Source organism: Alosa pseudoharengus, unplaced genomic scaffold (assembly GCF_046254945.1).
Source record: "Alosa pseudoharengus isolate Yale_2024_CS ecotype anadromous, Long Island Sound unplaced genomic scaffold, YU_APseudo_1.1 YU_APseudo_1.1_scf_12, whole genome shotgun sequence".
Taxonomy (NCBI): Eukaryota; Metazoa; Chordata; class Actinopteri; order Clupeiformes; family Clupeidae; genus Alosa; species Alosa pseudoharengus.
The window spans coordinates 27894623-27922122 of NW_027468587.1; the positions used below are offsets into that span (position 1 = coordinate 27894623).

The following is a 27500-nucleotide window of genomic DNA, read 5'->3' on the forward strand; positions in this document are numbered from 1 at the left end:
CTATGCTGGATAACATGCCATACTAGAGAACCACAAAGGACAGGGGAACACGCCATCCTAGAGAACGACTCTACGCTGGAGAACATGCCATACTAGAGAACCACAAAGGACAGGAGGACATGACATACTAAAGAACCTCTCTGCACAAGAGAACACGACATACTAGAAAAAACAGGAGAACACGGTATACTAGAGAACTCTGCATGTCGCCGGCAAAAAATTCAGGCTCTTCCAGCCTCATGCCAAAAGCACACACACACACACACACACACACACACACACACACACACACACACACACACACACACACACACACACACAGGGTTTCTCCACCACATTCACACTTGTATAATTACTAACTGTGTCTAACTGTGTCTATCTGTTCCATGAGAGAGACTCGCTCTGCCTCCCTCCCACACACACACACACACACACACACACACACACAATCACTAGTGATGTGACTATTCGCCAAACATCTCTCTCAGCAGTCACAGCCTGGCTCTACACTCTACGCAAACACATTTCTCACTCTGCTGTTGAATGCCATTCAGCGCTGGCTAAATTAATCAGGCCCCCCCCCCCCCACGCACACACACACACACACACTCACACACACACTTTCTCACACACACACAAAGACACACACAGGATGACAGAAAGATGACTCTACCTCCCACTCAACCTCAACCTTGTACAAGAAAAGCTTATGATGTCACAAAGGCCTGTGATGTCACAATGCCTGTCTTCTGGAACCTTCGATTGTTAATCATTCTAAAGGGAGAAGACAAGGGTCATATCTCTTTCATTCTGTAGTGAGTGGTGTGTGTGTGTGTGTGTGTGTGTGTGTGTGTGTGTGTGTGTGTGTGTGTGTGTGTGTGTGTGTGTGTGTGTGTGTGTGTGTGTGTGTGTGTGTGTGTGTGTGTAAAGGATGATGCAGTTTCACGCTTGTGGGAACCGTGCCCACCTTGCTGTAAAGTAGCTGTGAGACGAGGCCTTTCATTCACGCAAGCATCTGCCATAGAACACACACACACACGCACGCACACACACATGTGGATACATACACACACACGCGCAAACACACATTCATTTTACATTTACATTTAGGCCATGTCTACACAAAAACTATGAATATAAGCATTTACATTTACATTTAGGCATTTAGCTGATGCTTTTATCCAAAGTGACTTACAAAAAAGGAAAACAATCAAGATACACTGTGACAAGGACATGTTAGTGCAGCAATAAGCACTACTCACATAGAATAGAATCAGGACATGTTAGTGCAGCAATAAGCGCTACTCACATAGAATAGAATCAGGACATGTTAGTGCAGCAATAAGCACTACTGACATAGAATAGAATCAGGACATGTTAGTGCAGCAATAAGGACTCTACACCAGAACCAGGCTTCTTTCCTGCGGCTGTCACCTGTCACCCTACTGAACTCTAGCTCTGCATCCCGGTGACATCCAACCAACAAAGCCCCCATCACCCCCTGCTCCACCCTGCCCCCGCCTGATGCCTCCTTGCCTGTGCCTGATGAGGTATCCACGACCATGGCAACCTTGACAGCAGAGGTGTAGTGGTAAAATAAGAGGTGGGTAAACTATGAATTCTGTGATCGCGGTAAGGTGGAATGTGCCATGCGGTATCAGATTTTTAAAAAAGGCATTCAGAACATGTTTGATGATGGTGGAGGTTATTGTCTAATGTTTATAGCAATACCAGTGGTATGAAATGATTCCTAGAGTGTTGATGACTGTACATATTGTCTAATTTTTATAACAATACCAGTGGTATTAAATGGTTCCTAGAGTGTTGATGAGTGTATATATTGTGAATGTGGATAATACAGTGATTTTCTTTATGTTAAACGTTGCAATTGGTGAATAAACTCTTTTGAGAGGTGGATAAACTCTAATAAGAGGTGGATAGACTCTATTTTGGAAATTTCAGAGGTGGATAAACTGCATTTACTTGCGTTTAGCCTCCACTACATCCCTGCTTGACAGGGAAAACAAGGAGCCCCCCCCCCCCCGGACAATTGCACTTATACATAGCCATATTCTACTGCTCCTCATCCTGCAAATACACTTATTCTTACTACCGGTACTCTTATAATGTTACTGTTTCTGCACTATAATGGTACTGTTACACTGCACATAGCTGTACATACTGTACATATCTGTCTATGGTTCATACCGAATATCCATATTTATTCAGTTTTATATTCTGTTAATACACTGCATATCTATATTGTTCTTACTACTACTATAATGGTACTGCCACTACATTGCACATATCTGTACACATTGTTCATGCATTGTTCATATTACATAACCATATTTATTCTTCAGGTGCTAATACACTGCACATATTTATTATTTAATTTATATTACTCTAAACCGCCTTCTGTAAACCAACTGTAAACTACTGTCTACACTGCACCATATTTCTTGTCCTGTCTATGCACCACCTGGGCAGCCGTGGCCTACTGGTTAGCACTTCGGACTTGTAACCGGAGGGGTTGCCGGTTCGAACCCTGACCAGTAGGCCACGGCTGAAGTGCCCTTGAGCAAGGCACCTAACCCCTCACTGCTCCCTGAGCGCCGCTGTTGTTGCAGGCAGCTCACTGCGTCGGGATTAGTGTGTGCTTCACCTCACTGTGTGTTCACTGTGTGCAGTGCGTTTCACTAATTCACTTCATGGATTGGGATAAATGCAGAGACCAAATTTCCCTCACGGGATCAAAAGAGTATATATACTTATACTTACTTACTGTCTAATATACTTTGTATATCACATTGCACTTTTCTGCTTTTTTGCACTTCTGGTTTAGACCAAACTGCATTTTGTTGTCTTTGTACTTGTACTCTGCACAATGACAATAAAGTTGAATCTAATCTAATCTAATCTAATCTACACACATAGAATCAAGAGACAGTTCTATAAGGGGCATAGTCACAGACATCCCAAGTCTCCCGCATATTGATAACGGCTCCCTGATGCCGGCAAATTAGATAAAATCTCCCGGAATCTAGAGTGAGCGAGCGAGAGCACGCACAAGACCGAAACGTCAAATCGAGTATTCATCTGAGTGTAGCGCGCACACGACGGAAATGGAGAGAGAGAGGGGTAGTGTGTGTGTGCCTGTTCAAGACAGAGAGCATCCTGATTGGCCTGTTTCGCTAAATCAACCAATCAGTTTTCAGTGTAGGCAGGCTTTTATTTCTTTTCTCCTGAACTGAAATTAATCATATCAGTATCTAACAGGCAGAAGCCGAGTCCCCCAAAAAAGGAACATTTAAGACCCATTTCACATCAGACTACACGAAAGTGTACCCTTGTCTCATAAGAGTAAAAAATAATGATAGTCTTGCATGCTGCACTGTTTGTAACAGTGACTTTAGCATTGCCCATGGCAGATTAAATGATTGCAAAAGACATGTTGAGGTGAGTTTAATAATAATATAATAATAATATGTTTATTTTATATAGCGCCTTTCTCAAACCCAAGGTCGCTTTACATAGTAGGAAGGTAAGGAAACACAACAACAAACAAACAAAACAATACAACAAAGACAAGTTATCTGTATGGAGCTATGTGTTGGGTGTGGAGGTGAAGTGATCATTAAACAGAAAGGTCTTGAGATGTGCTTTGAAGAAAGGAAGAGAAGGGCAGTCACAAAGAGGCTGGGGGAGGGAGTTCCAGAGTTTGGGGGCCAAGGCACTGAAGGACCTGCCACCCAGGGTGGAGGTGGGGGATAGCCAAGAGGTTTTGGTCAGAGGATCTGAGTGAGCGGGAAGGAGTGTAAGGGGTCATGAGGTTGCGGATGTAGGGGGGAGCAAGGTTGTGGAGGGTGAGTAGTAATACTTTGTATTTGATCTGGGACGGAACTGGTAGCCAATATAGTTGATGGAGAATTGGGGTGATGTGTGCTCATCGTCTGGTATGGGTAAGGAGTTGCAGAGTTTTTAATATATTGTAGTCTTTGAAGGGATTTAGTGGGGAGACTAAGGAAAAGTGAGTTGCAGTAATCTAGACGGGACATAATGAAGGACTGAACCAAAGTCTGTGCATCACTAACAGAGAGGAAGGGTCGGAGGAGAAATACATATTTTATTATCACAATTTCTATCCAGCCCTTCCTTATGTACTGACTAGAGACAAATAATAAACATACCGGTAGTCTATTAATCTGTATTTCAGTATCTAAGTAGGCTAAGTAAAGTTTTTTCCCCTGAAATGGCTTTTTGCAGGATGTCTGTAGTCAAGTGGTAAGGGCTAGATTTAGCATGTTAGCATGTTCAGTTGTGCTAGGAGAGGAGGTGAGTGTTAGGTTTAGCATGTCCTGTTGTTTGTAGTGCTAGGAGAGGAGGTGAGTGGTTGTGGCTAGAAGGGATACAGCTAAGAACGGAAGTTCCGTAACAGATAGTAAAATATCGCAAAATCTCGACGATACCAGAGCCCGTTTACGGACGATACTGTTACTGTAACAATGGCAGCTTTCTTCTCGTCGTAGGCTACAGGAGTTTTGAGAAGTACCTCAGTAATTACAAGGAAGAAACCATGACTTAAGTTTACAGTCTCAACTAAAGACCGCAGTTTTGGTCAGGACAGTGAGTTCAGCTAAAAAAATGCTTTGTTTGTATGTGAAAATCACAAACCCCACCCCCCTAAAATTAAATGAAATAATATTGGACATATTGTGTCTCTTATCTTATGTAGCTGTAGAAGCAAGTCTCTCTGATGTTTATGTTACTGTTTCTTCACTACAATGGTACTGTTACCACACTGCACATAACTGTACTGTATATCTGTCCTTATGGTTCATACCATATTTATTCAGTTTTTCTTATAATATATTCTGTTCACTGCATATATCTATATTATTCATAATTGTACTGCCAATACATTGCACATATATAGCCTACATGTTGTGTTCTCTACATGCATGCGAGACCATGGGATTCCACTAAACCTTGCTTTACTAAAAAACTCAAACTAAAACTGAAACTAATTTAACTGTGGTCTCATAGTCAACGACAAAACAGTTCTACACAGTTATTTACTTTCCCTATTGACTGACAAGGGGTTATCTTTGAAAACATAGCCTGAAAAAAGCTACACTTACCCCAATAATGTTCGAATGACTGAATAAAAATCCTAAGGACATATATCCTGCAGAGGAACTGTTTGGGACTGGTTGCTAAGGGCTGCTTATATCTCGTGACGTTTTCAGCTGTGCTTTATATGCGCTGACACACACACGCACACACACACACACACACACACACACACACACACACACACACACACACACAATACAAGACCTATTCAGCCACCTGTATCATCTGTTTTTCAGACCAACATATATCTAGAAACACACACACACGCACACACACACACGCACACACACACACACACACACACACAATACAAGACCTATTCAGCCACCTGTATCATCTGTTTCTCAGACCAACATATATCTAGAAACACACACACACACACACACACGCACACAAAATACAATACAAGACCTATTCAGCCACCTGTATCATCTGTTTCTCAGACCAACATATATCTAGAAACACACACACACACACACACACAAAATACAATACAAGACCTATTCAGCCACCTGTATCATCTGTTTCTCAGACCAACATATATCTAGAAACACACACACACACAGGCACACACATGCACACACACACACGCACGCACGCACGCACGCACACACACACACACACACACAAACACAATACAAGACCTATTCAGCCACCTGTATCGTCTGTTTCTCAGACCAACATATATCTAGAAACACACACACACACACACACACACACACACACACACAAAGAGGGACACACACACGCACACACACACAGAGGGACACACAGAAACACACACACAGACACGCACACACAAAGGGACACAAACAGACACGCACACACACACACACATACACACACAGAGGGACACACACACACACACACAGCTATTCCTTCCAACATCCAAGCATCTGGTCACTGGCAGAGGTGAGAGGATGCTAGTTTGTGTGACCTAGAGTGTGTGTGTGTGTGTGACTTTGTGTGTGTGTGTGTGTGTACGTGGAGGAGGTCATAAACATGTTGCAGGCCCTCAGCTCACTTTCTCAGTCATCTAACTTGTAACTGCCATCTTATCTAATTTGTAACTGCCATCTCATCTAACTTGTAACTGCCATCTCATCTAACTTGTAACTGCCATCTCATCTAACTTGTAACTGCCTGTTGTGTTGTATAGATTGATGTAGTGGAATCTTTCTAGAGAAAGAGAGAGAGAGAGAGAGAGAGAGAGAGAGAGAGAGTGTGTGTGTTGGTGTAATTGAGAATGTTCTGAGACCTGAGTTACCTGAGTTATATGTGTGTGTGTGTAACTGAGACTATTCTGAGATCTGAATTGTGTGTGTGTGTGTGTGTGTGTGATATCAGATGTAATGTAGTGAGTCTCCCCCTCCTTCTCTCTCTCCCCTTAAATGACCTGGGAGGAAAAGACATCACACAGCACTTACTACAGTGGACAGTCTGGAACCCCCTCTGGTCTGTGTGTGTGTGTGTGTGTGTGTGTGTGTGTGTGTGTGTGTCTGTGTGTGTCTGTGTGTGTCTGTGCGTGTGTGTGGACCACAAGGACGTGCCCATACCATGTTTTGGGATGACAAAATTGTCCATCTCCAGGACAACCAGTTAAGCCGTGCTATGCTTGGCTGAAACCGAAGGGGGTTTATCTGACGCTCATGTGAGTGTGAAAGCATACAGTAGGCTACTAACCCTAACAGACACACACACACACACACACACAGAGGAGGCATACAGTAGGCTACTAATATAACATATAACCCTAACAGACACAGAGGAGGCAAGCAGGTGGGCCAACAATTGTAAGTAGGGCTGTAATGATACACAATTACCTCACAATTTGGTTTGTATCACGATTTTTGACGCAGGGTTCGATATGAACCTCGATCTTTCACACACACACACAAACAAACACACTTTCTCTCTCTCTCTCTCTTACACACTCACTCACATACATCACACACACACACACACACAAACTCTGACACACATCATCTCTCTCTCTCTCTCTCTCTCTCACACACAAACACACAAACACACACACACACACACCTGCAAGTATGACATGAACAGGTTGTATCTGTGCCGTATCTGTGCTGGGAGGCATTGAGTCTCCACTGTTCCATTGATTCAGGCCTCCACTGGGGATCTACAGTTTAAACAAAGCACCACCAAACACACATAGATAGATAGATAGATAGATAGATAGATAGATAGATATATACTTTATTGATCCCCAGGGGAAATTCAAGAAATACCTGATCACAAACACACACACACATGATCACACACACACACACACACACACACACACACATACACACAAACACACACACACACAGGAAAAACACATAATGAAGAAATGCATAGCATTCTGCCATCAGTTGCTATGGAGACTGTAATAACTTGGTAATGCTTCATTCTATTGCCTGATGAGCGCACGCAGAGGCGGCGAGGGCGAGGCTGCGCGTATGGCGCAGTCGGAGAAGTAGGCCTGACCAGAGCGCGTACCTGTGGCAGGTAGATGTTACCTGGGCCGCGCGCTCCCCGCTGCTGTCACACAATGCCAGTCTGCACGCGCGCATTACCTCATTTCCACCTGCATGTTTCATGCGCCGCGCGACTTGAGCGGACAGCTCCTCGGCCGTCTGTAGACGCCGGGGTAACTACCGGTACTGGCTCGATGTCTCCTCGTTATTTTTTAACGGCTGACACTTGACACGCAGAGTGATGACAATGCGTTTAATCTCACCGCCATTCATTTAATCTCACGTATTTCATCTAAACATCATTACGGTTTCAATACAGACACAGGAACTGAAGGCTACGACACTACAAAACTAGAAAGGTCTTGTGTTTTACAGTTCAGTGGCAGAGTTGGCGGTCAGAGCGCGTGACGCACAGGCACAGCAGTTGCTTCAGTCCAGCGGCTCGAATAATTCACTCTTTGCATGAGTCGCGAGTATGAACAAGTTTTTGGCTCGCGTGGCATGCGATCACACGGTCTGAACAAAAACACACACGGCATGAAATACATCCGAGATGACACACGTGCACACGAAGAAGTGTTTCTCTTACCTCCTTGCAGAACAAAAAAAAGAGTCCCGGAGCACCGAACCCGCTGGCGATTAGGACGGCAGTGACCTGCGTCTGTCCTTCAGGAGAGAGCCCACTCGGTGAACGCGCTGTTGGCGCAGGCTACTTCACAACGGGACTCGCCAACTACCCGGCAGCCACATGAAGATCATCCCACACTACAGATGTCATCATTGCGCCCGCTGAGCAAGTTCAAACAGCGATAAATCGTTAATCACACTAACTTGCGAAAGAGATCGTCCTGCGAGATAGATCTATAAACTATGCGTCACACTGAAACGGTAACGTGCGCTCAGGGTGGAGAAGTGGGGCGCGGGTCCCCGGTAGAGCGCGAAGGTGACTTCTCAAAGTGAGTACAGTCCGGTAGTGGCACTGATGCTACTGCCGCCGCTGCCTCTGTCGAGTACACTGACACGGGGGCGAGGCGAGGCAGATTGACCGAGGATCTAACCAATCATAACTAAGCGCCACGAGATCGTCGAGCAGAAACGGGTGGGACCTATTTGACACGGAACGCCCCTTTCTGTGACGCATGGCTGTCCTGACCGAGCACGGCTGAGCCTAAAGTAACATGAAACATTTTCCCCTTCAAAATGTTTGGAAATATTGGCACTGTTGTCATCCGCTAATTTGCCATTTTTAAAAGCGTGAGAAAGTGTTTTAAGAAGATTAAATAAGGATGCTAATTACCTTTGACGATGACAGACGTCCTCCACAGCAGCAAAGTCTCACTTTCATGGAACTCTCTCTCCATCCTTCTCTCTCTCCCTCTCTCTCTCTCTCTCACTCAAACACACACACAGATGTGGACTACATGATTGAACACAGGCAGTTGCTATCCTGAGTGTGTGAGTATACATGTTTTGAAGCAGTGTGTGAATGTTGAGAGGGTGTTTTTCAGAGGAGTGTGTTTGTGTGCGTGTGTGTGTGTGAGTGTGAGTGTGTGTGTGTGTCCAGAATGTGTTCCAGATGAGTGCATGTGTGATAAGAGTGTGTTTTCCAAAGTGTGTGTGTTTAATATTTTCGAAAGAAAAATGTAAATGGCATGTGTCTCTGTGTGTGTGTGTCTGTGTGTGTGTGTCATTGTATAAACTGCAGCTCACTCAGTATTGAGTAACTTTGGTATTTCCTGATGTAACCATGACAACAGAGCAGTGGAGGAACCCATGTAGTTACTTCATCACAAAACTGAGATCCAAACACACACACACCTGCACACACACACACACACACATACACTCTCTTGCTGTCCTTTACTCCTGTCCTGTGTGTCAGCAGTACACACACACTTCTTCATTTGGCCTGCTGTGGTAGAGTGTGTGTGTGTGTGTGCGTGTGTTTATTTGGGGTACATTTGTGTCCATATGGTGCTATGATGTTTGTGTCATGATGAGTTTTCATGTTTTTGTTTTCTTGTTTGTTTTTTAAGGTGCCTGCACACTGTCCCAACTTCAACAAACTCAAACAAACACCGACAGCTTGGTTAGTGTGCAGCTGGGCTAGTGTGCACCATCAGCTGGGTTAGTGTGCAGCATCAGCTTGGTTAGTGTGCAGCTGGGTTAGTGTGCTCCATCAGCTGGGTTAGTGTGCACCATCAGCTGGGTTAGTGTGCTCCATCAGATGGGTTAGTGTGCTCCATCAGCTGGGTTAGTGTGCTCCATCAGCTGGGTTAGGGTGTACTCCATCAGCTGGGTTAGTGTGCTCCATCAGATGGGTTAGTGTGCACCATCAGCTGGGTTAGTGTGCACCATCAGCTGGGTTAGGGTGCACCATCAGCTGGGTTATGGGTTAGTGTGCACCATCTGCTTGGTTGTTTGTGTGCACCATCAGCTGGGTTAGTGTGCTCCATCAGATGGGTTAGTGTGCACCATCAGCTGGGTTAGTGTGCACCATCAGCTGGGTTAGGGTGCACCATCAGCTGGGTTATGGGTTAGTGTGCACCATCTGCTTGGTTGTTTGTGTGCACCATCAGCTGGGTTAGTGTGCAACTAGGTTAGTGTGCACCATCAGCTGGTTTAGTGTGCACCATCAGCTGGGTTAGGGTGCACCATCAGCTGGGTTATGGGTTAGTGTGCACCATCTGCTTGGTTGTTTGTGTGCACCATCAGCTGGGTTTGTGTGCAACTGGGTTAGTGTGCACCATCAGCTGTAACAGCTAACTACCCACCATAATTTCCGTAACCAATGAATGTAGAACGGCAAATTTAACAGGTAGGCGTCTTTTTATTGCCTACTTAAATGACTGGCAACATGGGGGACAAACAGAATAACTGTAATCCTGTAAGGTGTCCCAATTAGTGTGCTCCATCAGCTGGGTTAGTGTGCAGCATCAGATGGGTTAGTGTGCTCCATCAGCTGGGTTAGTGTGACCCATCAGCTGGGTTAGTGTGCACTATCAGTTTGTTTGTTTGATGGAGTTGTTTGAGTTTGACATGACCAAAAGTCAGAGGTGGGCACAAATACATCAAAATATATTTTGTTACAAACTACAAATACTGGCTCATAAAATGTAACAAAATAAAATATAAAATACTGATGGTTGTTTGTGTGCACCATCAGCTGGGTTAGTGTGCAACTGGGTTAGTGTGCACCATCAGCTGTAACAGCTAACTACCCACCATCATTTCCGTAACCAATGAATGTAGAACGGCAAATTACATCAGCTGGGTTATGGGTTAGTGTGCACCATCTGCTGGGTTGTTTGTGTGCACCATCAGCTGGGTTAGTGTGCAACTGGTTTAGTGTGCACCAACCCACCATCATTTCCGTAACCAATGAATGTAGAACGGCAAATTTAACAGGTAGGCGTCTTTTTATTGCCTACTTAAATGATTGGCAACATGGGGGACAAACAGAATAACTATAATCCTGTAAGGTGTCCCAATATACAGAATTAAAGAAAACAATTTTCGCACCATCAGACTACCCACCATCATTTCCGTAACCAATGAATGTAGAATGGCAAATTTAACAGGTAGGCGTCTTTTTATTGCCTACTTAAATGACTGGCAACATGGGGGACAAACAGAATAACTGTAATCCTGTAAGGTGTCCCAATATACAGAATTAAAGAAAACTCTTTTTGCACCATCAGCTGGGTTATGGGTTAGTGTGCACCATCTGCTGGGTTGTTTGTGTGCACCATCAGCTGGGTTAGTGTGCAACTGGGTTAGTGTGCTCCATCAGCTGGGTTAGTGTGCACCATCAGCTGGGTTATGGGTTAGTGTGCACCATCAGCGGGGCTAGTGTGCAGCATCAACTGGGTTAGTGTGACCCATCAGCTGGGTTAGTATGCTCCATCAGCTGGGTTAGTGTGCACCATCAGCTGGGTTAGTGTGCAGCTGGGTTAGTGTGCACCATCAGCTGGGTTATGGGTTAGTGTGCACCATCAGTTGGGTTAGTGTGCACTATCAGCTTGATTAGTGTGCAACTGGGTTAGTGTGCTCTATCAGCTGGGTTAGTGTGCAGCATCAGCTGGGTTAGTGTGCTCCATCAGCTGGGTTAGTGTGACCCATCAGCTGGGTTAGTGTGCTCCATCAGCTGGGTTAGTGTACACCATCAGCAGGGTTAGTGTGACCCATCAGCTGGGTTAGTGTGCACCATCAGTTTGTTTGTTTGATGGAGTTGTTTGAGTTTGACATGACCAAAAGTCAGAGGTGGGCACAAATACATCAAAATATATTTTGTTACAAACTACAAATACTGGCTCATAAAATGTAACAAAATAAAATATAAAATACTGATGTGAAAAATGTATTTAATTAAAACACAAGTAATTAGTAATTTGAAAATACAAAAATACCCACACAATAATCATGGTATACCAACTTTTAAAAAAAAATGAAACTACAAGGCATATTATTGAAAACGTATCCGCAAGAGACAAGAAATACTATTTTCTGATTGGCTGGCAGAGGGCTATTAATTCTGTACATTGGGGCTCCTATGAAGTAGATCTGGTAAAAGAAAATGTAATCAGCATCCCATATCATATAAACATTCCGATGATTAAACTGACACAAAGCAGACTTTGCAACAGTGGAATCAACTGTAACAGCAAACTACCCACCATCATTTCCGTAACCAATGAATGTAGAACGGCAAATTTAACAGGTAGGCGTCTTTTTATTGCCTACTAAAATGAACTGTAATCCTGTAAGGTGTCCCAATATACAGAATTAAAGAAAACTCTTTTCGCATCAGGGAGGTCTTTGCGTCCGTCTCCTCCATTATTTCTGCATACCTCGGCGGATGTTATCATTGGCATAAATCCTCATGTCAAATACATTAAGTGGTTTTAATACTGTCCTGTAGTGAGAATGAACATCAGCTATTAGGTACTCAAGGTCATGGGGTCAAAGGTCATCATATGGGGTCCATGTCCTAATGTTCTCCCTCAGTATCTTATCTGTATCATTTTCACATTTTAGTCTTGACTTGACACACTTGACAATTCAAGCTCCTGAAGTTAGTTACTTTTTAATTTAATTTCAATGTTCTAAGGCAGGGATTCCCAAACTGTGGTACGCGTACCCCCGGTGGTACGCGAGCTGCTTCTAGGGGGTACGCGAGATGAAAAGGGCTATGGTGGACAGGTGTAAAATTAAAATTTTAAATACATAATTTCGAATCAGGTCATAATGATATGGAAACATGAAATTAAAGGATATCATTTATAAACTCTGTATGTGTTCATCAAAAAAAGGGCAGCTTATTAAACATGACGCCTGGAATAGCTAATAGAAGGCGTTACTTTTGAATGCATTGGATGGTCCGTGGTCCGTCGGGGAAAGTTTCGCGGATATAACTGGTTTTTGAAAACAACAAAAACAGAAAGGAGGGAAGGAGCAAAGCTAGGAGTTATTTCAGATGGGCAAGAAAGGTAACATTAAGCTAGGCTTTACATTTAACAAACTAAAGGTAGCCTAAGTTTAGCCTGTATAGCCTAATGTTGTCCAAACGAATACATCCTTGTCAGGCGCTGTTGTAGGCCTATTATAAGATATTGTATGTGGATGTAGTTAGGCTACTTTTCATAAGTTTTCAACTGATCAAATGCACGCACCTAAAACCGGGAAACGGACATATATTGTCAACGCGGGGGGGGGGGGGAGGATGTTATAGAATGCGTTACGTTTTTATGTGTTTATGTGTCTGATGGTGGGGGAACGCGAGCTGAGTCGGAATGTAGGCGGTGGTACACGGGGGGAAAAGTTTGGGAACCGCTGTTCTAAGGGGATGATGAAACAGAAAAGACAGATATTATGCTTTTAAGTTGTCTACAGGGTGCCATAAAAGTGCTCCCTCAGTTGACTTTTCTTTTCATTTTTTCCAACTTCAGACATGTCCAGAGGAGATCGTAAAAGAGAAAAGTTGTATCTAACAGTTACGTTGGTCACAATGTGGCAATACTGCAAGAAAAAGGAAAAATCTTTCCAAAAGGGTAATGAAATTAGTATTTTTATGGACAAATCGCTACTTAGGTCAACTGAACTTAGGGCTACTGAGAGCTGAATATAGGGAATTGCCCAAGGGATATCATCGGGTACCCTCCCTATCTTTATGGAGTAACCCCTAGGCAAAAAGAAACAGCAAAGAAAAAAAACTTTAACCGACAAAACCAGGTTCACCAAAATTCTGGCCTTTGGCTCACGGACTATGATAAGCATAGCTTATTGCAATGGTTATAGGTAGTACATTTAAGTGAGTGATGAAATTGCAAAATACAAATGACAACATATGCTAAAGTAATAAAAAACGTATTTAAAATACATATGTCTTTTTCAGTGTGGAGCTGGAAGTTGTTTTTCTAAACATTCTGTAACTGTAACAGGGAAGCTACACCAGGCACGTAACTGAAGCGTTGGGTCTGCTACAACAATTAGCTTCCACTATAATCAGTGGAAGTAACTACACCAGACGTGATAGCGGCGGGTACGTTAGCTTCCACTATAATCAATGGAAGTAGCTACACCAGACGTGATAGCGGCGCGTACGTTAGCTTCCACTATAATCAATGAAAGTAGCTACACCAGACGTGATAGCGGCGCGTACGTTAGCTTCCACTATAATCAATGGAGCTGGCTACACCAGATGTGATAGCGGCGCGTACATGAGCTTCCACTATAATCAATGGAACTGGCTACACCAGATGTGATATAGCGGCGCGTACAGTACATTAGCTTCCACTATAATCAATGGACTTCTAAAATGGATTTTACATGTCGCTAACGGAACGCTTCAGTTACGCGCATGGTGTAGCTTAGCCTTAAGACTGTAACCAACAACTGCAAACTTTAGAATGTTGGGATTTGTTGGTGTTTGTTGTTTGGTTATTTACCCCCGGCAAATATTGATTTAATGTTGATTTTCTCTTGACTAATGTGTTTGTTCTGACTGACACTGCCACATGGATAAAGGTTGTAAGACAATGTGGTAGAAACATGAAATCAAAAAAGAAGTGTTTTCATCTTTTTTTTTTAATTTTTAAAAAAATGGCATGTCCAAAATTATTCATACCCTTTTCAAATAATCAATGGAAACATCTTTTTTTGCATTCACAACTCTTAAAATGTTTTTTTTAATACCTACTCACAATGATGAGGTGACCTTCTCAAAGTCAATAAAACAAGGGGCTGCATTAAGATTCTGGAGGAAAAGATCAGGCAGTCTGCCGAGAGACCTGCCTCAAGAAGTGGCATTGGACCATTAAACCACACAATGATCCAAAACATACAGCCACACAAGGCAAGAAATGGTTAACAGAGAACAATATCAACATTTTAGAGTGCCCCAGCCAGACTCCAGACCTCAATCCATCAAAAAAGTGAGCACAAGGCCAGAGTGATGGCAATGAATCGTTCCTGCCTCAAAACCCAGATTGATGCTGAACAGGTGCGGTGTACAATCATTGTGAACCCATGGAGAGGTTTGGTAGGTATGATAAGAACAATGCAAATAAAGATGTGCCCATTGTTTATTTAGAAAGGGTATGAATAATTATGGGCATGCCATTTTTCATAAAAATTTAAAAAAAAAGATGAAGTCTTTTTTAATTCCATGTTTCTACCACTGTCTTACAACCGTTTGGCATGTGACAGTGTCATTTTCAGTCAGAACAAACATATTGGTCAAGAGAAAATCAACATTTAATCAATATTTACTAGGGGTATGAATCATTTTGTTCTTAACTGTATGTCAAGTGTTACTCTTTGTGATAGGGTTGGTGTTTTCATTTGTGTTGAGCAGGGTGTGTGTGTGTGTGTGGGTGGGTTAGTGTTTTCATTTGTGTTGAGCAGGGTGTGTGTGTGTGTGTGGGTGGGTTAGTGTTTTCATTTGTGTTGAGCAGGGTGTGTTACTATTTGTGTGTCATGATTCGTTTCTCAGCATATTGGCAGGACTCTCCCCCACAGTCTGCTGAGATATGGTTCATCACCATCACCCTAGATGTGTGTGTGTGTGTGTGTGTGCAATGCAGTGACTATTTTTAGAGAGAGCATTCCTGGGTATTACACACCCTTATCTCTGAATCCGGGAGTCATTCCACTGTGTGTGTGTGTGTGTGTGTGTGTGTGTGTGAGCAACATATATCATCAGAGAATCTGTGGATGTTCACAAGTTTACACACACACACACACACACACACACACACACACACACGCATACACACACACAAACACACACACACACACACACACACATACACACACACACACACACACACACACACATACACACACACACACACACACACACACACACACACACACAAACACACGCACACACACACACACACACAAGTCACAGCTTTAAACATATTCACTGGACAGGTTTTCACATGTTGTTGATCGTTTACAATAACTCTTTATAGTCACTGAAAACAAATGCTTATGATCATTAACATTCTTGTCAGGATATTAACTATATAGAGGGAGAAGGTCTGCACACTGTGTGTGTGTTATGAGGGATATAATATGAATTGTTTTCTAGGATCATTACAGTATCCAATACAGAAAGAACAGAACAAAAAGGGACAGAAAAATAGCTTGTGTCTGCAACACCTATGGGTGCCCCCTGCCTGAACACCTATGGGTGCGCCCTGCCTGAACCCCTATGAACCCCTATGGGTGCGCCCTGCCTGAACCCCTATGGGTGCCCCCGGCCTGATGGGTGCCCCTTTTCTCAACACCTATGGGTGCCCCCTGTCTCAACATCTCTGGGTGCCCCCTGCCTGGTTAAGGCAGGTGTCTGATTAGCAGGGGCCTCAACACCTATGGGTGCGCCCTGCCTCAACACCTATGGGTGTGCCCTGCCTGGTTAAGGCAGGTGTCTGATTAGCAGGCCTATGGTCATGTGATATAGGCCATCTCTTCCCTGTTTCATTTGCCTGATGAAGATCCTGTGAGATCCAAACATTACCTTTTTAGACTAAAATAAAGTATATTTTTGGAGCTCACACACAGTGTGTAGATCTTCTCTCTCATAACACACACACACAGTGTGTAGACCTTATCTCTCATAACACACACACACAGTGTGCAGATCTTCTCCCTCTATCACACACACACAGTGTGCAGACCTTCTCCCTCTATCACACACACACACACAGTGTAAAAACATATTTTGGATGTGCGGTGCGCACCACTTCTCCACAAAGCAGGATAGTAACTATAGAAATGCATACACACACTAAAATATGGACAATCATTTGATTCCACACTATAGCGGATGGACAATCATTTGATTCCACACTAAAAGATGGACAATCATTTGATTCCACACTAGCGGATGGTCAAGACTGTCATTGGCAATCCAGCTGTGGGAATAGTGAACCCGCACTGCCATCTAGTGGACACTGTGTGCAATGAGCCCAGGGAGGACACACGTGTGTGTTTAGAGTAAGGAGGGAAAAGGAGGTTTGTGTCCTTTGTCAGAGCATGTTTATGTTTATATGTGTTTATGTTTATTTAATGTTTATGTGTTTATGTTTATTGAATGTTTATGTGTTTAGTTGTTAGCAGATACCTCCATCCAAAGCCACAATGACATCAATACACACTGTTTTAGTATAGGAATTTAAAATAGTATAAAGTAAAGTCTGATAGCCTAAATTATACAATGCCAGTATTTGTAAGACTAAATGAAATGTAACAGAATAACATTAACCATAGGGACTTTCTTGAAGAACCATGTGCGTTTGGCAATAAGCCCAGTGAAATACTCTCTCTGTGGGGATGTATTTTCAGGCTAATGGTGAATCCCTAAACACCTCTAGCACCAGGAATCAGGACTAAATGGTAACTATTAACTAAAGAATCTTTTTTTGAACCGTACAAACACACATACACACACCATGCAAAAAACATCCAGAGTTGCACACATACACACACCCAAGACAATCATACACACACACACACACACACTCTCTCTCTCCCACAGGCAGTGGTGATGAGTCAAGCCTGTCAGTACCCAAGATGTGTTTGTGTGTGTGTGTTAGTGTGTGTGCGTGTGTGTGTGTGTGTATGTGTGTGTGTGTGGTGTGTGTTGTGTGTGTGTGTGTGTGTGTGTGTGTGTGTGATGTGTGACACAGTTTTGCCAGGTTCTAGGCATGTAACCCATGGGGAACTCAAGGCGCTTGGAACAGTCAGTCCGGCCCGGCTCTGTTTCAGTGGAGGTAGTATGCATTGACACCGTAGAATGTGTGCTTGCGTCCAGAGCAATTGTTCTCGCGCAGGTCAACGTGCTCAGAGTGATTGGACTGGTGGAACCGGAGGTGGGCTTCGGTTCTGCTGAAGGAGTTCTGCAGATCCAACCATGACAGGGGCCCCCTGTTCTGCCCCAGTCTGTGTGTTGGGGGGCGTGTGTGTGTGGGGGTGTGTTGTGTGTGTGGACGTGTGTCTGTGTGGGAGGTGGCTAATACGGAGATTAGCCCCTCCCTCAGCTCCAGTCTTCCCCTGCTATTGGTTCTTGAGGTGGGCAGGGCCTTCCCATCCATGTCCTCATTAGCTGTACAGTCCATGTCCTTCGAGCTCATTGGCTGAAGAGTCTCTGTGGAAGGCGGAGCCCTGGCGTGTTCTCTGAAGAGAGGAGCGTGGCTTCCCAGAGATCTCCGCCCTTGGAGGACACGTGCCGAGCGTCCAGCCGGTGGAATGTTGGGCACTAGGACCCAGGGGGGCGGCTCCATCTGCACAGCAGGATGGTAATACACCATGTCACCATGCTAGCAACACATCTGTCCAGGGACTTCACAACTACTGATTTCTACTAGCTGACATGTTGATTCATAATAGTTGTGGACTAGTCTACAGTTACAGTGCTGGTGCTATGGGTGGGTATTTGGTCTCAATACAATAATGGATCATGCTTTTTTTACACTAACAAATTCAAACAAAGGGAAGGAGCCTTCAGCCAATACGTTCACATTGGTTATTGAGTTATAAAGTTAACATCTGCAAAGATTAAAATTGATGGCATAGCCTTCCACAGCAACAAGTGTGTGTGTGTTTGTGTGTATTCATAAGCAGTGTTAGTGCAACTAGTGTGTATTTATCAACAGTCTGTGTGTGTGTGTGTGTGTGTGTGTGTGTGTGTGTGTGTGTGTGTGTGTGTGTGCGTGTGCATGCGTGCGTGTGTGTATGCGTGTGTGTGTTCATCCTGCCTCACCATCTGCACTGCATATGGCCTCAGTTCTCCCATCCCCGTAGCAACTGTCTTGTCAGGGAGGCTGTCCAGTTTCAGAGGGCCAGCAGGTACACTACCTGAGGAGGTCAGAGGTCAGATGCCTGTGGGAGCTGTAGTTTTCATTCAAGCCTGAGGACTACAACCTGTCAACTTTAATGTGTGTGTGTGTGTTACCTGTAAACTGCTGCTGGTATGTGGTTATAAAGTGGGAGTTGTTCCAGTGGGGCTGAGGTGTGTTTTGGCACATTGTCTCGGGAGACTCAGGAGTATGCTGAGAGAGAGGGATAGAGAAAGAGAGGGAGAGAGAGGGAGGGAGAGAGAGAGAGGGAGGGAGAGAATGGGATAGAGAGGGAAAGATGGAGGAAGGGAGAAAGGGAGAAGTTGAGGTAAAAAAGAAAGTCCTGTGTACGTGTGTATGTTTGTGTGCGTGTGTGTGTCTGAATGTGTGGGGCGTGCATGTGTATGGCGAGCATGTACTGTGTGTGTGTGTGTGTGTGTGTGTGTGTGTGTAAAAGAGAGAGATGTGGAGGAATCTACTCACTTTTCTAAAGACTTGCCTCGGCCAGCACAAGCCTTTTCTTTCTGTTGCCATGGGAACCATCACTATTTCATGACGGTAAGGAGAGCCTGAAACAGGATTTGACTTTAGTCTGTAAGCATACACTCACTCACACACACACACACACACACACACACACAGAAACACACACTCACAAAAACCCAAACATATACTGTACACGCTGGAGTCTTGCCTTTTGTCTTGCTGAGCACAGCACAGTGTGGTGGTGTGGCAGGTGTGAGCGGGGTGTGTGTGTGTGCGTATGTGTGTGTGTTGGGGACGGGGAACAGGGTGTAGCGGGAGGTGTGTGACTGGTAGGGCTGTTCTCGAGGAACTGCCACCTTAATCATCCTCTCCCTGTTAAAACACACACACACACACACACACACACACACACACACACACACACACACACACACACAGTCCATGTCAATGTTTACAGTCCAAGTCACTGAATATCCTGATGCTCTACAGTGTTACTTACGCCATGTTGATTTCAGTTGGTTTGGGGATGCTGGGGAACCAGACCACAAGATAGTGAATAACACACACACACACACACAGACACACACACACACAACCCCCTCCCACCCATCAAACACACACACACACACACACTTACAGCTGATCCGTGGCACGAAGGAAGCTCCTCTTCGTGGGGGTCAGGTCATAGTACTGCTGAATGGACACATTCCTGAGCACACACACACACACAACAATAGTGTGAGTTAATGAGGATAAAGTGTTGTGAATTAGTCTTCAGTAGCAGTGCTATTTTCAGTAAATGAAAGTATTTTTCAGTAGCAGTGTTTGTTAGCAGATGAAGCCTTATTCAGTAGCAGTGTTTGTTAGCAGATGAAGCCTTATTCAGTAGTAGTAGTAGGTTAAATTGGTCTTTGGTGAAGGCTCTTACTCTGGTGTGACGAATCCCCCATAGCTGAAGTGACGATGACCCTTAATGGCCGCTAGAGAGCGCTGTTGCCTCTGAGAGCAAGTGGCCATTGGTCAGTAGAGACTCAGCTAACAGCAGAAAGGAGGTCAGTTAGCAGAGCAGCTGGTCAGCTAACAGTAGAGAGCTAATGCAGACTGGTCAGTTAGAACAGACTGGGCAGTTAGAACAGACCTCCCAATTTTATCAATCACACCTGATAAGAACGATATTGAGTAGCCCTAACCTACAGTCGGGTTGAGCACAAACATAATGATTCAGCTATTGCCGTTTTAATATCATAATTGCAACCATGGTGACAATAGAACAGATAGGTCAAGAAAATATCAAACATGTCTGATTGAATCTGGATTGGGTCAAAAATGGAAAGAATCGCAAAGGGTTTAAATTTGTCACCCAAATACACATAACAATTCCAGCCGCAGCTGAACACCATTACAAACTGGTCAACTAGTAGAGACATGGTCATGGTCACCCTAGTAGAAACTGGTCAGCTGGTGCAGACTTGATAGCTAACAGAGACACAGAGACTCCGGTCAGAGTGAATCTCATGCCAGATGTCTTCCCTCTGTCTGACCACATCAGACTACATCTACACACACACACAGAGATACAGATACACATACACTTAGACACATAAAACTACACAGCACACACAGATCATCAGCATTATCATCATTATTGTGTCTTCTGCACTAACAGACCCACTCTGCATCTCTGCTGGATATCTGAGCATCTACAGTACCTGTCTGATGGGTAAATAGTCAAGGACAACACTCACCTGGGCACGACAGATACACTGAGGCTGGTCTCACCTGGGAAGGTATCCTGGGGCTACTCTCGACTGGGCAGGGGAGTTGTGCTGAGGCTTCTTTGGGGCTGGTTTAGCTGTCTAATCTCACCTGGGATAGGTAACAAAGGGAGTAGCGGCAGAAGCGGTAGCTACTGGAGCAGTGTAGTGCCTGACAGAGAGGGCTATGTGTGTGGGGTGTGTGTGTGTGGTGTGTGTGTGTGAGGTGGTGTGGGTGTGTGTATGTTGGTGTGTGGGGGGCTCTCAGCCCTGATATGGCCATGGAGACAATCCTGCAAACACACAAGAGCAACCAGAAACTAAGCACTGACACCCTATCCAATCCACCACCACAAGCCTCAACAGCCTCTGCATGAGTGTGTGTGTGTGTGTGTGTGTGTGTGTGTGTGTGTGTGTGTGTGTGTGTGTGTGTGTGTGTGTGTGTGTGTGTGTGTGAGTGTGTGTCCATGTGCTTCTCTGTCTCTCTCTCTCTACACATGTGTCTCTCTATCTCTGTCTGTGTGTGTGTGTGTGTTTGTGTGTAAGTAGAGCCTGCCCTGTGTGTGGGTTCGTAATGTTTTCCTGGCTCATGCTTCTCCTCTCCTCTCCTCTTCACTGCACAGAGCGTTTGGAATGTAAAGGACAGTCCAGCGCCTCACTGCACAGAGCGTTTGGAATGTAAAGGACAGTCCAGCGCCTCACTGCACAGAGCGTTTGGAATGTAAAGGACAGTCCAGCGCATCACTGCATGCATGTGGCGCGATGCCCTGTGTGGCCGTGCTCAACAGGGAAACTAAGTGCACCGCCCTAACAAACACCCACTGTAGGGTCAGTGTGCACCATCAGCATTGGGATTAGTTGGGCATCGTCTGGGCAACTTTAGAATATTGGGTATATGTCTTGGCAACTTTAGACTGTTGGGGTTTGTTGGGCGTTGTCTTGGCAACTTTAGACTGTTGGGGTTTTTTGGGTGTTGTATTGGCAACTTTAGACTGTTGGGGTTTGTTGGGTGTTGTCTTGGCAACTTTAGACTGTTGGGATTTATTGGACATTGTCTTGACAACTTTAGACTGTTGGGGTTTGTTGGGTGTTGTCTTGGCAACTTTAGACTGTTGGGATTTATTGGACATTGTCTTGGCAACTTTAGACTGTTGGGGTTTGTTGGACATCGTCTGGACAGTGTGCAACCACCTTTACACAGTTTAAAGACAACAGTAAAAAAAACACGTCTAACTCAGCCACGTGAGCGCAATCACGGCTGGGAAAGCAAAAGCATCTCCTGGTGCAATGGTGCTGACAGCTCAGAATGCGCTGTGAATGGAGCCGTGAAACCTAACCGGACACCGGAGATGCAGCCCGCGGCATGAAAGAGCCATTCTCCGGTTACTGGACACGCACAACGGGCATGCTGAGAACATCCACCTCTGAACTGGACACTGGATTGGCTCGGATGTCACTTACCTGAACAGGAGAGATAATCGATCAAAGAGAAAGATAATAGTGGGTGGGCCTGCATACAACTTACAACTGAGAGAGAGAGAGAGAGAGAGAGAGGGAGAGAAAGAGAGAGAGACAGAGAGAGAGAAAGGGAGGAAGAGATAGAGAGAGAGAGATGGAGAGAGAGAAAGGGAGGAAGAGACAGGGAGAGAGTGAAGGAGAGAGAGAAGGCCAGATCCTTGTCTTCTGGTATCAGTGTGGGCTGCTGTCCTTGGTGCTGAAGTGCAAATCTCAGTTCTGAATATCCCAGCTCCTAACCACTCCCCTCAGCACCTGGTATGTGTGCTGTTGTGAGACTGTTTTGAGCGGGACAGAGTGTGTTTGCTCTATGAATGTGTTTTGTGATATCAAAGTGTGTATGCTGTTGTGAGAGTGTGTCTTGTGTTATGAGTGTGTATGCTGTTCCAAGAGTGTGTTCTGTGCAGGACAGAGAGAGTATTTGCTGGTTAATTAAGTGTGTGTTAGGAGTGTGTGTGTGTAGTGTGTATGTTGTTGTGAGAGTGTGTTTTGTGTTATGAGTGTGCATGTTGTTGAGAGTGTGTTTAGAGTGGAATGGAGAAAGTGTTTGCTGTTTAGTCGAGAGTGTGTGTTCTGTTGTCCACCTCCTCACGCAGCTTTGTTCAGTCTCAGCATTCCACATCTAATTGGGATCCTCGTGGGATGGCGGCGCGGGAGATTTATCACCACACAGATTCCCTCTCCCCTGGCCAATTAGTCCACTTTGCCCGAGCGGGGAGCGGCTCAGCCGGTGGTATTCACTGCTGTCGGTACCGGTGGTGCGCTGGGCCGTGGCGGACTAATCCCGCTCCGTAGTTCTAGCACGCCAGTATTAAATCTCTCAAATGAAGGTTCCCTGATGCAGGCTGTGTGATGGTCACGCGCACCTGAAGACGCACAACACACACCCACAGAAACACACACCCGAACGAACACACAACACACACTACAGCCGCTGTGATGTCCAGAACACAGCCGTGCCTAAGTGTGTGTGTATGCGTGTGTGTAAGTGTGTGCAAGCTCAACTTCTCGGCATAGAACTGTGTCTCATAGCAGGCAGATCAAACATGGATGTACCCTCTGCTTTAGCGCTGTAAACAATGAATAGAGTAGCCTACCGAAGTCTGATGTAGCGTTTCCATGACGGCAGAATCACTGGATCTAAACAAACTTTCGAAGTGGCTTAAATAGATAGATAGATAGATAGATAGATAGATAGATAGATAGATAGATAAATAGATACTTTATTGATCCCCAGGGGGAACTTCAAGTATTCATAGCATTGAATGAAACATGTGGCATCATTTCTGTGGTATACTGTAAAATGTTTAATGACATTGTCCTGTTGGGGGCGCTATGATCTAATGTGTTGTTGGTGCTGGGGATGGTTTTGGAGGAGAGCAAATAAAGTGAGTTCATGTTCGGAACACAGTTGAATGACTCACGAGTATAAATTATAAAGAACACGACAATTTCTAGCTAATAGCCTAAATTGTTTTAAATGTAGGCTATGGCCATTTAAACGTGCTTTACCTGCTAGGCAGCAGCTGCATGCTGTGAAGTTACATGCAGATCTCTTTTACGGAGAAAACACATGCTAAAATAAAACTGTCACGAATTTGATCGTGTTGGTATGAATAGGCCCCTATATGTTGTAGTATGTGATTCCTACAGTGTAAAAAAATATACTAGGCCTAACATCTTAGAAACGTTGTAAAAGTATTGAAATAGATTAAGAAAGCCACCGCTAATGGTAATTCCAATGGTTAGATTGATTTGTTTAGATCAAGGATTCTATAGAGGAGCACTGTGGTGTGTATGAGTTTCTGTTTGTGTGGTGGGTGTGTTTGTGTGGTGGGTGTGTTTGTGCGTGTGTTTTTGTGTTTGTGTGGTGGGTGGTGTGTTTGTGTGTGTGTGTGTGTGTGTGTGAGAGAGAGAGAGAGAGAGAGAGAGAGAGAGAGTTCGTGTGGTGTGTGTGAGTTTGTGTGTGTGTGTGAGAGTTTGTGTGGTGTGTGTGAGTTTGTGTTTGTGTGTGTGCAGATGCGTATCAAGCTTTTTAAAAGTGTGGGGGTTGTGGGATAGGGAAGTGAAACAATTCTGCCAAATAACTACCTACAGGGACGTTGGAGGAATTTTCTGAGAGAGGTTCTGAGAGTTTCTCTCCCGAAAAGTTTTTGAAATTCTGACTGCTAAACAATAAATTGCCTAACAGACAACAGCCTAATTTCTAGGTATCACTGGGCTATTAATATGCCTAACTACAATACCTATTAAATAAATGTAAAGGACACAGAATAATGACAGAACTGTAAGCTCAAATTCAAAAAAGTTTGAAGTCTACCCAAACATATGCAAAGGGAATATAAATCAATTGTATTGCATATAGCCAGCTTAATTAATTTCAATTTAAAGACTATGATTAACAGTTTCTATGATGTTTCCATTGACAGTTACAGGAAGCCACGATGTTGTTTAAAATATTGTTGCTTCTAGCCAACGTTACCTCCAGTTTCACCTCCTGCAGGGACGCACACATAGCATGAGCGCTCATAAGCGTTCTATTTGAGTTCTACATGGAAATCTTAGTTCTCAGATGTAGAATTCAAATGTGTCTTGACGCCGCCGTTTGTAGGCTAAGATCAAAATAAGATGTTCTAAATGGAACGCGGTCGTATTTAAGACATTAAGATCTCCAGTAGATGTAGAACTACGACGCACATTGACAGTGAAATGCTGCAATAAGATCAAGACATTCTAAATGGAAAGCTGTTCAGATCTTTTCCAGGCGTCTTGGAGATGTGTGCTGACTGGGCTATGACTCTATAGTTGATGACACCAAATTAATAAGTATTTCTAATTGGGAAACTTTGGTTCCATACCATTTAGTCTTGCTGCAAATGATCAGACATGTGAAGCACCGGGCATAACTTAATTTCGCGGCCACGTGGACCAGTAATTGTCGAGGTGGCCCATAGTTTGAGAAAGGCTGCAGATCATAGACAGAGTCACAGAGATAATGCCAAGGGCCTTTCTGCAGAACAAGTGCCTTGGTGCGCGCACCCCCGCTTTCACTTTGACTCCCTGCATTTCTACATTTTCGTGACAAAAACTGTCAGTCAGACAGTGAATTTTGGTTTACTAAATTAGCATAATGCGGTAACAATTATCATTTTAATTATACCTCAAATCTGCTCACTGCAGACATTATAATGCAGACCCAGCAGTAGGCCTACAGCCTTGAAAGATGAACACTTTGAATTTGATCAGAGCGGCTCTGGTTCTTCACTGACGCTAACTTGATGTGATTGGCTGGATGACCGTTTAATCAAGTCAACCTATTTGTGTCTTTCTGTGTGTGCGTTATGGTAGGTAAAGTTCCAACTCTTTACGGGAGCGTTTATTTCCATATTTTACCCACATCCCCCATGCTTGCTACGCCCTTGTGTGTGTGTGTGTGTGGTGTGTGTGAGAGTCTCTCTCTCTCTCTGTGTGTAAGTATGAGGTAAACACCTGACTTTACACAGGCCGCCAGCCTACCATTTAAGTTGAAGTGGCCGGGCACAGTTACACTGTGTTACATACACACTCTCTCTCTCTCTCTCTCTCACACACACACACACACACACACACACACACGCACACTCACACACTCAGACACACACACTCACACTCCCACGCACACTCACGCACATGCACACGCACACTCAGACACAAACACACACACACACACACTCACACTCTCACACACGACACACACTCAGTAAAGTCTAAAGCGACCACCAGTCTGCAGTGCTAGATAAAGAACTACAGCTCCCGGCTGGCGGAGAAACTAATACAACTCGAAAGCGACTAAAAACATACAGTATGGGAGTAAACCACAGCCGGGTTGGACTGATGTTTAATTGATTAAAAGCTCAGTATAGGGTATCTCTCTCCCTCTCTCTCCCCCATCCTACACTGACACACATACACACACACACACACACACGCACGGCAGAGCAGAGGCACACTCCGCTGTTTGAGACCCGACTCGCTGTATGGGAAGATTAGTCGATGAAAACTTGCAGGAGAGAGGACCGATGAGGAAAGAGGACCAATGGATTCAACCAAGTCTCGAGAGGAACTACTGCGAAACTCCGCTGTATTGAAATGAGACTCGGTAAGCGAAGCGAGGTGTGTGTGTGTATGTGTGTGTGTGTGTGTGTGTGTGTGTGTGTGTGTGTGTGTGTGTGTGGAGTGGAGGGGGGTCTCAGGTGGTTTGAGACACTTCCGCGCCTCCGCGTTAGCTTTCGAAAATATTCAAGTTATAGCCGGGTTGCTGTAGTCGCACGCTGGTCCCAGTTTGTTCCGCTGCTGCTGTGCTGACAGAAGCCCAGTCAAGCCGCGCGCAGTGCTAGTCGCCATCAATCTCAAGTGTAGGCTACTTATTAATGTATCTGATTTATTTATGAACCTGCGAATTTAGTTATTCTGTTGCTTTCCACTAGGTCGCACCTCGCTGGAAAAACTTACTGCTGCGGCGGGAACACAGCAGGGGAATGTTAGTACCTCGAGCGCATCATCACCGCTTGAGCGCTGAGGACCAAAAGTAGTCCAAGCCACGCGCCACGGGTGACGCATCCGGGGATTGTTGTGTTCGACCTGTGCGTTGCTTCTTTGTCACCATGGCGACTTTTCATTTCTCGGATGTGGAGGCTTTCCTGGACTGCCACCCGGAGATGGTGGAAGAGTACCTCACGCGCAAGGGCAAATGTGACGCCGTGAGTCGGTGGCTGACGGAGCACGGGCCCTCCAAAGGCACCCCT

The 27500-nt window shown here is 44.6% G+C and overlaps 2 protein-coding genes across 3 annotated transcripts in view; one reads left to right on the plus strand and one right to left on the minus strand.

The window, feature by feature from the left end:
• osbpl3b (oxysterol binding protein-like 3b) overlaps positions 1–8571 on the minus strand; it is a 75459-nt gene extending 66888 nt beyond the window's left edge. For both annotated transcript variants that reach the window (XM_076280645.1, XM_076280643.1), the window contains exon 1: positions 8206–8571. The gene's annotated coding sequence lies outside the window, so the exon portion shown is untranslated. The remainder of the gene's footprint in view (positions 1–8205) is intronic.
• Positions 8572–27359: 18788 nt separating this feature from the next.
• The window catches only part of pde11al (phosphodiesterase 11a, like), a 20580-nt gene continuing 20439 nt past the window's right edge, over positions 27360–27500 (plus strand). The window contains exon 1 of the mRNA XM_076281270.1: positions 27360–27500. This exon is cut by the window's right edge and continues 636 nt beyond it. Coding sequence (XP_076137385.1) covers positions 27360–27500 — 141 coding nt within the window.